The following is a 12,500-nucleotide window of genomic DNA, read 5'->3' on the forward strand; positions in this document are numbered from 1 at the left end:
CTAGCTCTGTTTCTCTCCCTCCCTCTCCCTCTGTCTCTCTCCCTCCCTCTCCCTCTGTCTCTCTCCCTCTGGCTCTGGCTCTGTTTCTCTCCCTCCCTCTCCCTCTGTCTCTCTCCCTCCCTCTCCCTCTGTCTCTCTCCCTCTGGCTCTGGCTCTGTATCTCTCCCTCCCTCTCCCTCTGTCTCTCTCCCTCTGGCTCTGGCTCTGTTTCTCTCCCTCCCTCTCCCTCTGTCTCTCTCCCTCCCTCTCCCTCTGTCTCTCTCCCTCTGGCTCTGGCTCTGTTTCTCTCCCTCCCTCTCCCTCTGTCTCTCTCCCTCCCTCTCCCTCTGTCTCTCTCCCTCTGGCTCTGGCTCTGTATCTCTCCCTCCCTCTCCCTCTGTCTCTCTCCCTCCCTCTCCCTCTGTCTCTCTCCCTCTGGCTCTGGCTCTGTTTCTCTCCCTCCCTCTCCCTCTGTCTCTCTCCTCCCTCTCCCTCTGTCTCTCTCCCTCTGGCTCTGGCTCTGTATCTCTCCCTCCCTCTCCCTCTGTCTCTCTCCCTCCCTCTCCCTCTGTCTCTCTCCCTCTGGCTCTGGCTCTGTTTCTCTCCCTCCCTCTCCCTCTGTCTCTCTCCCTCCTCTCCCTCTGTCTCTCTCCCTCTGGCTCTGGCTCTGTTTCTCTCCCTCCCTCTCCCTCTGTCTCTCTCCCTCCCTCTCCCTCTGTCTCTCTCCCTCTGGCTCTGGCTCTGTTTCTCTCCCTCCCTCTCCCTCTGTCTCTCTCCCTCCCTCTCCCTCTGTCTCTCTCCCTCTGGCTCTGGCTCTGTATCTCTCCCTCCCTCTCCCTCTGTCTCTCTCCCTCCCTCTCCCTCTGTCTCTCTCCCTCTGGCTCTGGCTCTGTATCTCTCCCTCCCTCTCCCTCTGTCTCTCTCCCTCTGGCTCTGGCTCTGTTTCTCTCCCTCCCTCTCCCTCTGTCTCTCTCCTCCCTCTCCCTCTGTCTCTCTCCCTCTGGCTCTGGCTCTGTATCTCTCCCTCCCTCTCCCTCTGTCTCTCTCCCTCCCTCTCCCTCTGTCTCTCTCCCTCCCTCTCCCTCTGTCTCTCTCCCTCTGGCTCTGGCTCTGTATCTCTCCCTCCCTCTCCCTCTGTCTCTCTCCCTCTGTCTCTGGCTCTGTTTCTCTCCCTCCCTCTCCCTCTGTCTCTCTCCCTCCCTCTCCCTCTGTCTCTCTCCCTCTGGCTCTGGCTCTGTATCTCTCCCTCCCTCTCCCTCTGTCTCTCTCCCTCCCTCTCCCTCTGTCTCTCTCCCTCTGGCTCTGGCTCTGTATCTCTCCCTCCCTCTCCCTATGTATCTCTAGCTCTCTAACTCTCCCTATGTATCTCTAGCTCTCTATCTCTGTATCTCTAGCTCTCTAACTCTCCCTATGTATCTCTAGCTCTCTATCTCTGTATCTCTAGCTCTCTATCTCTGTATCTCTAGCTCTCTAACTCTCCCTATGTATCTCTAGCTCTCTATCTCTGTATCTCTAGCTCTCTAACTCTTGTGATGTCACGAGAGGCTGTGTCCTGGAGGGACGTTACATCCCCCTGAGGTGGCTGCAAACCCAGACAGCTATGGCTCCATCTGCTGGTATGGTCGGGAACTCCAACCCTCTGTGGCCAATCTTCCCACGCAGCTGAAACCAATCAGGGGCTGATGGGCTGGAGTTGTTTTGAAGGGAAGAGACACGGTCTGGAGTGTGGGCTCTGGGAAGAAGAGAATTGTGTTATAATTTCGTTAGTTGCCGAAGACGGTTAATAAAATCCTTGTTTTGGTTGAACCTGGTCTCCTTGCACTACTTGGGCAATCCCGCTGGAAGCTGTAGCCTCTCGTGGCATCACAGATGGTGGAGAATACGGGCACGCTCAAGCGTTAATAGTGCATGTCAGAGGAGGATACCGAAGGTTTGATCACCCAGTTTTCCAAGTTGGCCGTAGGCTCCCCGCCGACTGAAATGGAGGACATATTGAAAGCCCTTGTTGCTGGCCAGCAAGCCCAGATGCAAGCAACCGTGGCTCTCTTGGAGGAGCAAAAGAAAGCCAACCTTCTGAAGGCAGAGGAATTGCAGTTGCAGAGACAGAGGGTGGTTCAAGATACCCGCCCAATAAAGGCAAGTGACTTTATATCTAAGATGGGAGCTACCGATGACATTGAGGCATACCTGCATGCATTTGAGGCCACGGCCACTAGGGAAGCCTGGCCCAAGCAACAGTGGGTTGGTCTGTTAGCCCCCTTTCTAACCGGGGAAGCGCTGAATGCTGTCCGGGACCTGGGCCCTGACCAGGTTACTGACTATGATGCCCTGAAGTCTGAGATCCTCAGCAGATATGGACTCACAAAGTTTGGTATGGCCCAGCGCTTTCACGGCTGGACCTTCCAACCAGACCAACCTCCTCGGGCGCAGATGCATGAACTTGTCCGAATCGCAAGGGAAATGGCTGGATCCGCAGAGGAATACAGCAGCGGCGGTGGTGGAGGCCGTTGTGGTGGATTGTTACCTACGCGCCCTGCCTTATGATGCAAAACGGTTCATCAGTCAACAGGCCTTGACCACGGCTGATCTGACCGTGGAAGCTGTGGAAAAGTACCAGGCCACAGCGGAGATGCTGAATGCTTCCCGAAAAGACCCCAGGAGTGCGGCCCCACCACAAATGGGAAGAACTCCGTCCCAAAGGACCCCAAGGTCTCGAACCCAGCCACGTCAGGACTTATCCCGCTCCAGGGGGGAGCCAGAAACCAGGCGGGTCCAAGAAGAGTACACCAGGAGGGGGAAACTCGACAGTGTTACCGGTGTGGGGAGATGGGACATATCTCCTGGCAGTGTGGGAAACCAGCCGATGAACCTATGCCCACTGCGGGAGTCCTCCAGCTCAGCACCCACACACCGTGTTGCCTCGCTCTTGGGAGTCGTAGATGGCGGCCCAGATCGACCCCCCACCTGCCCGGTAACTGTGAATCACCATGATGTGGAGGCCTTACTGGATTCTGGTAGCCGGGCCACCCTGGTGCGTAAGGATTTGGTGGGCCCAACGTGTCTGACCCCCGGGGAAAGTCCTCCCAGTTTCCTGTGTCCATGGGGACACCAGAGAATACCCCATTACTGAACTTACAATGACCAGCACACGGGGAACCATACACACGACGGCGGCGGGGTGGTTGATTCCCTCCCCGTCCCTGTCCTAATTGGACGAGACTGCCCAGCCTTTACCCACTCTGGAGAGAGTCTCAGGAGAGGATAACCCGAGTACCTCGGAAACGGAGAGGCAAGACTCATCCTGGGAAGGCTCCGGTGCAATCCTCCGAGTTACTCACTCCCGCCCGGGCTCTGATAGGGATGGCAGGTGCCCAGACCGACACAGAGACGGAGCTACAGAATCTGGACAAAGAACTGTCTGGTCTGAAGGGGACCGCTGAGAGGTATCGTTTGTTAAAGCAACAGTTAGACATGAAGACAGAAGAGTTAGATATCCTCCAGGCTAAACTCCAACAGAGCTCCTTCCCTAAGCAACAGGAGGAGCTGGAGAGGCTGCGCAGGACCATCGAGGAGTGTGAGGGAGACCCTGCGCAGTAGTAAGGAGGTCCAGAAGAAGGCAGAGGAGAAGTACAAGGTGTTGGAGAACAAGATGAAGAATGCGGGAGGCAGAGAGAGAGAAGGAACTGAAAGCTGCTCAACAGAAGCTAAACTCTGCTAAAACCAAGGCTGATGCGTTCAGTAAGAAACTCAAGGAGAGACAACAGGAGGCTGAGTCCCTGGTCCTAGAGTTGGAGGAGTTGAAGAGAGAGCAGTCTGGCAAGCACCACGGCAATGCGGACGCCCTCCCGGCGTGATGCCTTCTTCGCTGCCTTTACCCCGACGAGGACGTCGGTCCCGAGGAGGGGGGATGTGATGTCACGAGAGGCTGTGTCCTGGAGGGACGTTACATCCCCCTGAGGTGGCTGCAAACCCAGACAGCTATGGCTCCATCTGCTGGTATGGTCGGGAACTCCAACCCTCTGTGGCCAATCTTCCCACGCAGCTGAAACCAATCAGGGGCTGATGGGCTGGAGTTGTTTTGAAGGGAAGAGACACGGTCTGGAGTGTGGGCTCTGGGAAGAAGAGAATTGTGTTATAATTTCGTTAGTTGCCGAAGACGGTTAATAAAATCCTTGTTTTGGTTGAACCTGGTCTCCTTGCACTACTTGGGCAATCCCGCTGGAAGCTGTAGCCTCTCGTGGCATCACACTCTCCCTCTGTATCTCCCTCTCCCTATGTATCTCTAGCTCTCTATCTCTGTATCTCTAGCTCTCTAACTCTCCCTCTGTATCTCCCTCTCCCTATGTATCTCTAGCTCTCTATCTCTGTATCTCTAGCTCTCTAACTCTCCCTCTGTATCTCACTCTCCCTCTGTATTTCTAGCTCTCTGTCTCTGTATCTCTAGCTCTCGGTCTCTTCTTGAGGACGAAAATACTGTCTTAGTTGCATAAAGACTAATTTGCAGTTTGGTGAAGATTGCAGTGGCTGTGGATTTGGTTTGATGCTCACATGATCTTGGAAAACATGCTAGCATGATAAAAACCAAGATGGCGCTGCAGTGGGTAGCAGCCATTTTACGGGATCCTTTTCTGTTTTATGTTTCTGAACTTTTGATGTCTCAGCCGAAAACATCTTCTGGAGATCAGAACAGCAACTAACCTCGATTTGGACAATTTCTACTTCAACAAGTCAGCTGCTCTGGATGTTCTGCTTCCTCCGGACCAGGCCCTGATCCCCGGGACTCATTCCTCCGGACCAGGCCCTGATGGACCTCCGACCAGGCCTGATCCCGGACTCATCCTCGGCCAGCCTGATCCCGACTATTCGCAGGGATCGGGACTCATTCCTCGGACCAGGCCCTGATCCCGGACTCATTCCTCCGACCAGTGAGGACTCATCCTGACCAGGCCTGATCCGAGCTGAGGACTCATTCCTCCGGACCAGGATCCCCGGGACTCGAAAGAGGAAGCGCCGGCGCAAAAGAGGCAGACGAACCGGCTTCCTCACGAGTCACTAGAGAATAAACTGGACGAGCTCCGTTCGAGACTATCCTATCAACGGGACCTGAAGAACTGTAATATTCTATGTTTCACAGAGTCGTGGCTGAATAAGGATATTGGTAATATACTGTACATCTGGCTTTTCGTCAAGAATGGTCGGCAGCCTCGGGTAAGATGGGGGGGGGATGGGGAGGGGTGTGTCTCTTTCTTATTAATGTTAAGGAAGTCACGAGTTTTTGCTGACTTAGAATACCTCATGATGAGCTGCAGACCATACTATATAGCAGTCATACTCAAATGGTGGACCGTGGTGCGTGTCCGGACCAAGCAAAGGGTCAATACGGACCAAACAGCACCAAACAATATCGAAGTCAGTAAATTTAATTTCAGACAGCTTTCAAACAGGATCGACCGGGCGCCGTTTCCCAAGTGCAGCGCAGCCTCTCTCTGTCTCTAGCAGTGGTGCAAATTAGTCTCATGAAGAGTGCCGCATCTCATCCAATCGCTTAAATATATGCAAATATCTTCGACAGTGAAAGACGGTGTTGGGACTGGGAGCAAGCAGCAGGCAGACAGACAACACACGAAAATACATCCATCGATAGACGTGAATGTGAGGTTGGCTTGTTCAAAGAAAAGTTGATAGCGAAAATCGCATTTTCAAAGACAAGTGGACAGACAAGTACGTTCATTCTCCCCGCAACAAGTTGAAAGCCAATGTGCCTGATTGGCTCGGAGTCCGTAGCGCTCCTGAAAAGTGCCAATGTGAAAGCGCCTCTATGACACAAAACACAGTCATTTGGGGCAAACGTGTCCCCAAAACACAGAGGTGAGAATGAGAAAATCTGTCAGCTCAAAGCCCAATATGAGAGGTCCACCAAAGTTCTGGTGCATTCCCTGACAGCCCAAGAACGTGCAATGGAGTGCTCACTGAGAATAGCTTGGGTTTTTGGGGAAAAAAACGCGAAGAAGCCATTTACTAATGCAGAGATGGTTAAAGAATGCATGAGTGAAGTTGCTGAGACCTTGCTGGATGGTGAACAAAAAGATGAGCTGAAGGAAAAGATCAAACAGATCCCACTGGTGGATAACTTCAAGGCTTTGATGACTTTGCTCTTGGAAGACAAATGCTGCTGTTCATACAGAACCCCTTCTTGGTCGCAAATGTCAGAGTTTTCAGAGGAAGCATATTGTTCTATTTATAAACTGATGCACCAAGACCGCTCCCAACGAAGAGGGCAATAGGCAAACAAGAAAATGCACACCCAGCAGCCTATCATAGACTAGACGTAACAGTAAACGTAAATACGGGGAAGTGGTCCGAGGAAGCGGATGCCAAGATACAGGGCTACACAGACTGGAATATGTTCCGGGATTCATCCGATAACATTGAGGAGTTGAGGGTCAGCGTGGACATCGGTCACCGGCTTCATCAAAACTGTCCCCACAGTGACAGTACGTACAGTTGAAGTCGGAAGTTTACATACACCTTAGCCAAATACATTTAAACTCAGTTTTTAACAATTCCTGACATTTAATCCTAGTAATTAGGTCAGTTAGGATAACCACTTTATTATAAGAATGTGAAATGTCAGAATAATAGTAGAGAAAATGATTTATTTCAGCTTTTATTTATTTCATCACATTCCCAGTGGGTCAGAAGTTTACATACACTCAATTAGTATTTGGTAGCATTGCCTTTAAATTGTTTAACTTGGGTCAAACATTTCGGGAAGCCTTCCACAAGCTTCCCGCAATAAGTTGGGTGAATTTTGGCCCATTCCTCCTGACAGAGCTGGTGTAACTGAGTCAGGTTTGTAGGCCTCCTTGCTCGCACACGCTTTTTCAGTTCTGCCCACACATTTTCTATAGGATTGAGGTCAGGGCTTTGTGATGGCCACTCCAATACCTTGACTTTGTTGTCCTTAAGCCATTTTGCCACAACTTTGGAAGTATGCTTGGGGTCATTGTTCATTTGGAAGACCCATTTGTGACCAAGCTTTAACTTCCTGACTGATGTCTTGAGATGTTGCTTCAATATATCCACATAATTTTCCTTCCTCATGATGCCATCTATTTTGTGAAGTGCACCAGTCCCTCCTGCAGCAAAGCACCCCCACAGCATGATGCTGCCACCCCCGTGCTTCACGGTTGGGATTGTGTTCTTCGACTTGCAAGAACCCCCTTTTTCCTCCAAACATAACGATGGTCATTATGGCCAAACAATTCTATTTTTGTTTCATCAGACCAGAGGACATTTCTCCAAAAAGTATGATCTTTGTCCCCATGTGCAGTTGCAACCCGTAGTCTGGCTTTTTTATGGCGGTTTTGGAGCAGTGGCTTCTTCCTTGCTGAGCGGCCTTTCAGGTTATGTCGATATAGGACTTGTTTTACTGTGGATATAGATACTTTTGTACCTGTTTCCTCCAGCATCTTCAAAAGGTCCTTTGCTGTTGTTCTGGGATTGATTTGCACTTTTCGCACCAAAGTACGTTCATCTCTAGGAGACAGAACGCGTCTCCTTCCTGAGCGGTATGACGGCTGCGTGGTCCCATGGTGTTTATACTTGCATACTATTGTTTGTACAGATGAACGTGGTACCTTCAGGCGTTTGGAAATTGCTCCCAAGGATGAACCAGACTTGTGGAGGTCTACAATTTTTTTTCTGAGGTCTTGGCTGATTTCTTTTGATTTTCCCATGATGTCAAGCAAAGAGGCACTGAGTTTGAAGGTAGGCCTTGAAATACATCCACAGGTACGCCTCCAATTGACTCAAATTATGTCAATTAGCCTATCAGAAGCTTCTAAAGCCATGACATCATCTTCTGGATTTTTCCAAGCTGTTTAAAGGCACAGTCAACTTAGTGTATGTAAACTTCTGACCCACTGGAATTGTGATACAGTGAAATTATAAGTGAAATAATCTGTCTGTAAACAATCTTTGGAAAAATTACTTGCCAAACTATAGTATGTTAACAAGACATTTGTGGAGTGATTGAAATTCAAGTTTTAATGACTCCAACCTAAGTGTATGTAAACGTCCGAATTCAACTGTACATATCCCAACTAGAATCCATGGATTACAGGCAACATCTGCACTGAGCTAAACGCTAGAGCTGCCGCTTTCAAGGAGCGGGCCACTAATCCGGACGCTTGTAAGAAATCACGCTACGACTTCCGACAAGCCATCAAACAGGCAAAGCATCAATACGAGACTAAGATCGAATCCTACTACGCCGGCTCTGACACTCATCGGATGTGGCAGTTTTACGGATTACAAAGGGAAACCCAGCCATGAACTGCCCAGTGACACGAGCCTACCAGATGATCTTAAATACCTTCTATGCTTGTTGCGAGGCTAGCAACACTGAAACATGCATCAGAGCACCCGCAGTTCCGGACAACTGTGTGATCTCGATCTACGCAGCCAATGTGAGTAAGTCCTTTTAACAGGTTAACATTCACAAGGCCGCAGGGCCAGATGGATTATCAGGACGTAGTGTCTTCACAGACATTTTCAACCTCTCCCAGTCTATAATATCTAAATGTTTTAAGCAGACCACCATAGTCCCTTTTGCCCAAGAACGCCAAGTTAACCTGTCTAAATGATTACCGCCCCATAGCACTCACATTTGTAGCTATACAATTTTTGAAAGGCTGGTCATGGCTCACATCAACACCATCATCCCAGACAGCCTGGACCCACTCCAATTTGCATACGTATCAAATGGTTGGCTGGTCCTCATTAAAGTCCCGTAGGTCACTTCATTACTCCGTCTTTATTTACAAAGGTCTACTGCACAAGTTTCCAACGTCTCACTTTGTTGTTGAAGTATAAATACATTATGCGTTACAAAACACGTTCGCAGCGTTGGTTAACTCTTGAGGTTCCTCGGGTCTCCATCGAATTGGTTTTTAGTTTTGATGCGCCCACTGCTGGAACAATCTGCAGATCTCGTTGAAGTTGGACATTCTGGTGCTGCTCGGGCAGTTTAGGGTATTGATTGAAGATCTGGTAGCTAAGAGCTGTAGATGTTATCTATGATTGTATTTTTTAGATTTGTTTGTATTGTAACTGTTGCTTGTATTCTATAACATTTGTAAATTGTAAAACGCTCCCTTGTAAAAGAGACCTTGGTCTCAACGGGACTCCCTGTTGATGTAAAGGTAAGATAACAATAGAAATACCGCCCCAACAGATCCACAGATGATGCAATCTCTATTGCACTCCACACTGCCCTTTCCTACCTGAACAAGAGGAACACCTATGTGAGAATGCTGTTCATTGACTACAGCTCAGCGTTCAACACCATAGTGCCCTCCAAACTCATCACTAAGCTCAGGACCCTGGGACTAAACACCTCCCTCTGCAACTGGATCCTGGACTTCCTGACGGGCCGCCCCCAGGTGGTGAGGGTAGGCAACAACACATCCGCCACGCTGACCCTCAAACGGGGGCCCCTCTGGGGTGTTTGCTTAGTCCCCTCCTGTACTCCCTGTTCATCCACGACTGCGTGGCCACGCACGACTCCAACACCATCATTAAGTTTGTTGACGACGCAACGGTGGTAGGCCTGATCACCGACAACAATGAGACCTGCCTATAGGGAGGTCAGAGAACTTGCAGTGTGGTGCCAGGACAACAACCTCTCCCCCAATGTCAGCAAGACAAAGGAGATGATCTACAGGAAAATGAAGGCCGAGCATCGACGGGGCTGTAGTGGAGCGGGTCGAGAGTTTCAAGTTTCTCAGTGTCCACATCACAAAGGAACTATCATGGTCCACACACGCCAACACAGTCGTGAAGACGGCACAACAACGCCTCTTACCCCTCAGGAGGCTGAAAAAGTTACAGTTCCTCAATCAATTCTACAGCTGCACCATCGAGAGCATCTTGACTGTCTGCATCACCGCTTGGTATGGCAACTGCTTGGCATCCGACCGCAAGACGCTACAGAGGGTAGTGCGTACGGCCCAGTACATCAGCTCCCTGCCATCCAGGACCTCTACACCAGGTGTCAGAGGAAGACCCTAAAGATTGTCAAAGACTACAGCCACCCAAGTTATGAACTGTTCTCTCTGCTACCGCACTCAAGCGGTACCGATGCACCAAGTCTGGAACCAACAGGACCTTGAACAGCTCCTACCCCAAGCCATAAGACTGCTACATAGTTAACCAAATAGCTACTAGACTATCTGCATTGATCCTTTTTGCACACACTCTTTTGACTCATCACAGACGCTGCTGCCACTGTTTATTATCTATCCTGTTACCTAGTCACTTTATCCCTACCTATATGTACATATCTACCTCAACTACCTCGTGCCCCTGCCCTTCGACTCGGTACTGGTACCCTGTGTATATAGCCAAGTTATCCTTACTCATTGTGGATTTATTTCTTGTGTTATTATAATTTTTCTAATATTTTTCACATTTTCTCTCTGCATTGTTGGGAAGGGCCTGTAAGCAAGCATTTCACTGTTAGTCTACGCCTGTTGTTTACACCGTGACAAATACAATTATTTGATGATCTCTCCTCTTTTCTCTCTCATTTAATCCCCTCCTCACCTCACCTCCCCTCCTCCCCTACCCTCCCCTCCCCTCCCCTCCCCTCCTCACCTCCCCTCCCCTCACCCACCTCTAGATGAGTTGCTTCAGGAGCAGAAGGCAGACATGGACCAGTTTCTGTCGTCTATCTCAGAGTCTCAGCCGGACGTGACCGTGTCATCAGAGGAGAGTGTGGAGCTTCCTGTCTCAGAGGGGAAACCCTTCCAGGTCACCTCCCTGGGGTCGCGACCCGAACCAGAGGGTGAGACCCAGACCAAAACCCAGACCCAGGCCCACAATCCTATTTCATACCCTATACCCCGCTCAACCTAGTCTGCACTTGCTCACTCCCCCCTCAGAAACTGAAAAACTCACTCTAACCAAGGTTACACTACATAAATCCATTCCTTTTAAGTCCATGAGGGGGAGTGAACGAATGTACACTTTAGGGACAATCTTTGAGAATGGAAGTGCAGCCTTAGTTCTGGCACTGGGCAGTATTGTGGACAGCTAAAGCCTGGTATCAGTGTTACCTAAGTATGGAAGACAAAACAACAGACTATCCATCAACAGTAGAGGACCTTGATGTACTGGAACACTATGGTAGTTAGAGGAATACTAATGGACTCTAGGGGAGAGGAGAGGAGAGGAGAGGAGAGGAGAGGAGAGGAGAGGAGGGAGAGGAGAGGAGAGGAGAGGAGAGGAGATGAGGGGAGAGAGGGAGAGGAGAGGAGAGAGGAGAGGAGAGGAGATAGGAGAAGAGGAGAGAGGAGGGAGAGGAGAGGAGAGAGAGGGGGAGAGGAGAGGAGGGAGGAGAGGAGGGGAGGGGAGGAGAGGGAGAGGAGAGGAGAGGAGAGGAGAGGAGAGGAGAGGAGAGGAGAGGAGAGGAGAGGAGAGATAGTGTCTAAGACCTGAGTCTTTCTGTGTTGTGTTGGATGTGGAGCCGTGGGGTTGTTGTGGCTCTTATCTGAGCCAGCATGGCTCCCAGTCACCCAGCCTTCAACACAATGCCATTGAAGTTCAGAGAAACTCACAAAGCCTCCGGCTCTGCTGTAGCTAGCGCTGGAGCAAAACACTTTGAACATGAACAACCAGACTCTCCTCTCCTTGCAGCACAACCCTAGTTCTCGCTCTCTCGCTCCCTTTATTCTCTCGCTCTCTCGCTCCCTTTATTCTCTCGCTCTCTCGCTCCCTTTATTCTCTCTCTCTCCCGCTCCCTTTATTCTCTCGCTCTCTCGCTCCCTTTATTCTCTCGCTCTCTCGCTCCCTTTATTCTCTCGCTCTCTCGCTCCCTTTATTCTCTCGCTCTCTCGCTCCCTTTATTCTCTCGCTCTCTCGCTCCCTTTATTCTCTCTCTCTCTCGCTCCCTTTGTTCTGTCTCTCCCTTTATTCTCTGTCTCTCTCTCTCCCATTTTTGTCACACGCTGCTAACAAACAAAATATTTAAAACCTTAAATCAGAAAATAAAGCCAGGGAGTGAATGTTGCCAGGTGAACGTTGCCAGGTAGGGAAATTGAAAAATACAAATTAGAACTAAATCACAGATAAACATGGAACGATATTCCAGCGCCCAGCGGGGGGTGTGGTGGAATCAAGATTATTATAGTTTTGTGATTTAATATTAGTTTTTATTTCTATTCGTTTTTAGATTTTTATTTGAAAAATCAGTTTAGTTTGTTAGTTGTCAGACTTGATTTACTGTTTTTTATTTGGTTTCAGTTTGATCAAAACAATTCACGACTCCAACCGGGTCATCAGGTGGGATCAGCCAGTGAAGTTTAAAGTCCCGACCCAGTTGACTAAATCAAAATGGTGAAAGTCCTCAATGGCGCCGCCCATGCTAACACAGGCTTTTGGCCACTAGAGGACTCCAGGAGTTCTGGTTAGGTTTAAATTGTAAATGAATCCTAATGTGAAAAAAAAAGAAGCATTGT

The 12,500-nt window shown here is 49.7% G+C and overlaps 1 protein-coding gene across 13 annotated transcripts in view; it reads left to right on the top strand.

The window, feature by feature from the left end:
- Positions 1-12,500, top strand: part of aplp2 (amyloid beta (A4) precursor-like protein 2) — a 140,585-nt gene that overhangs the window by 111,629 nt on the left and 16,456 nt on the right. For all 13 annotated transcript variants that reach the window (XM_041878187.2, XM_041878184.2, XM_041878194.2 and 10 more), the window contains one exon: positions 10,664-10,828. In XM_041878187.2, coding sequence (XP_041734121.1) covers positions 10,664-10,828 — 165 coding nt within the window. The remainder of the gene's footprint in view (positions 1-10,663; positions 10,829-12,500) is intronic.

This window comes from Coregonus clupeaformis, chromosome 6 (genome assembly GCF_020615455.1).
Source record: "Coregonus clupeaformis isolate EN_2021a chromosome 6, ASM2061545v1, whole genome shotgun sequence".
Classification (NCBI taxonomy): Eukaryota; Metazoa; Chordata; class Actinopteri; order Salmoniformes; family Salmonidae; genus Coregonus; species Coregonus clupeaformis.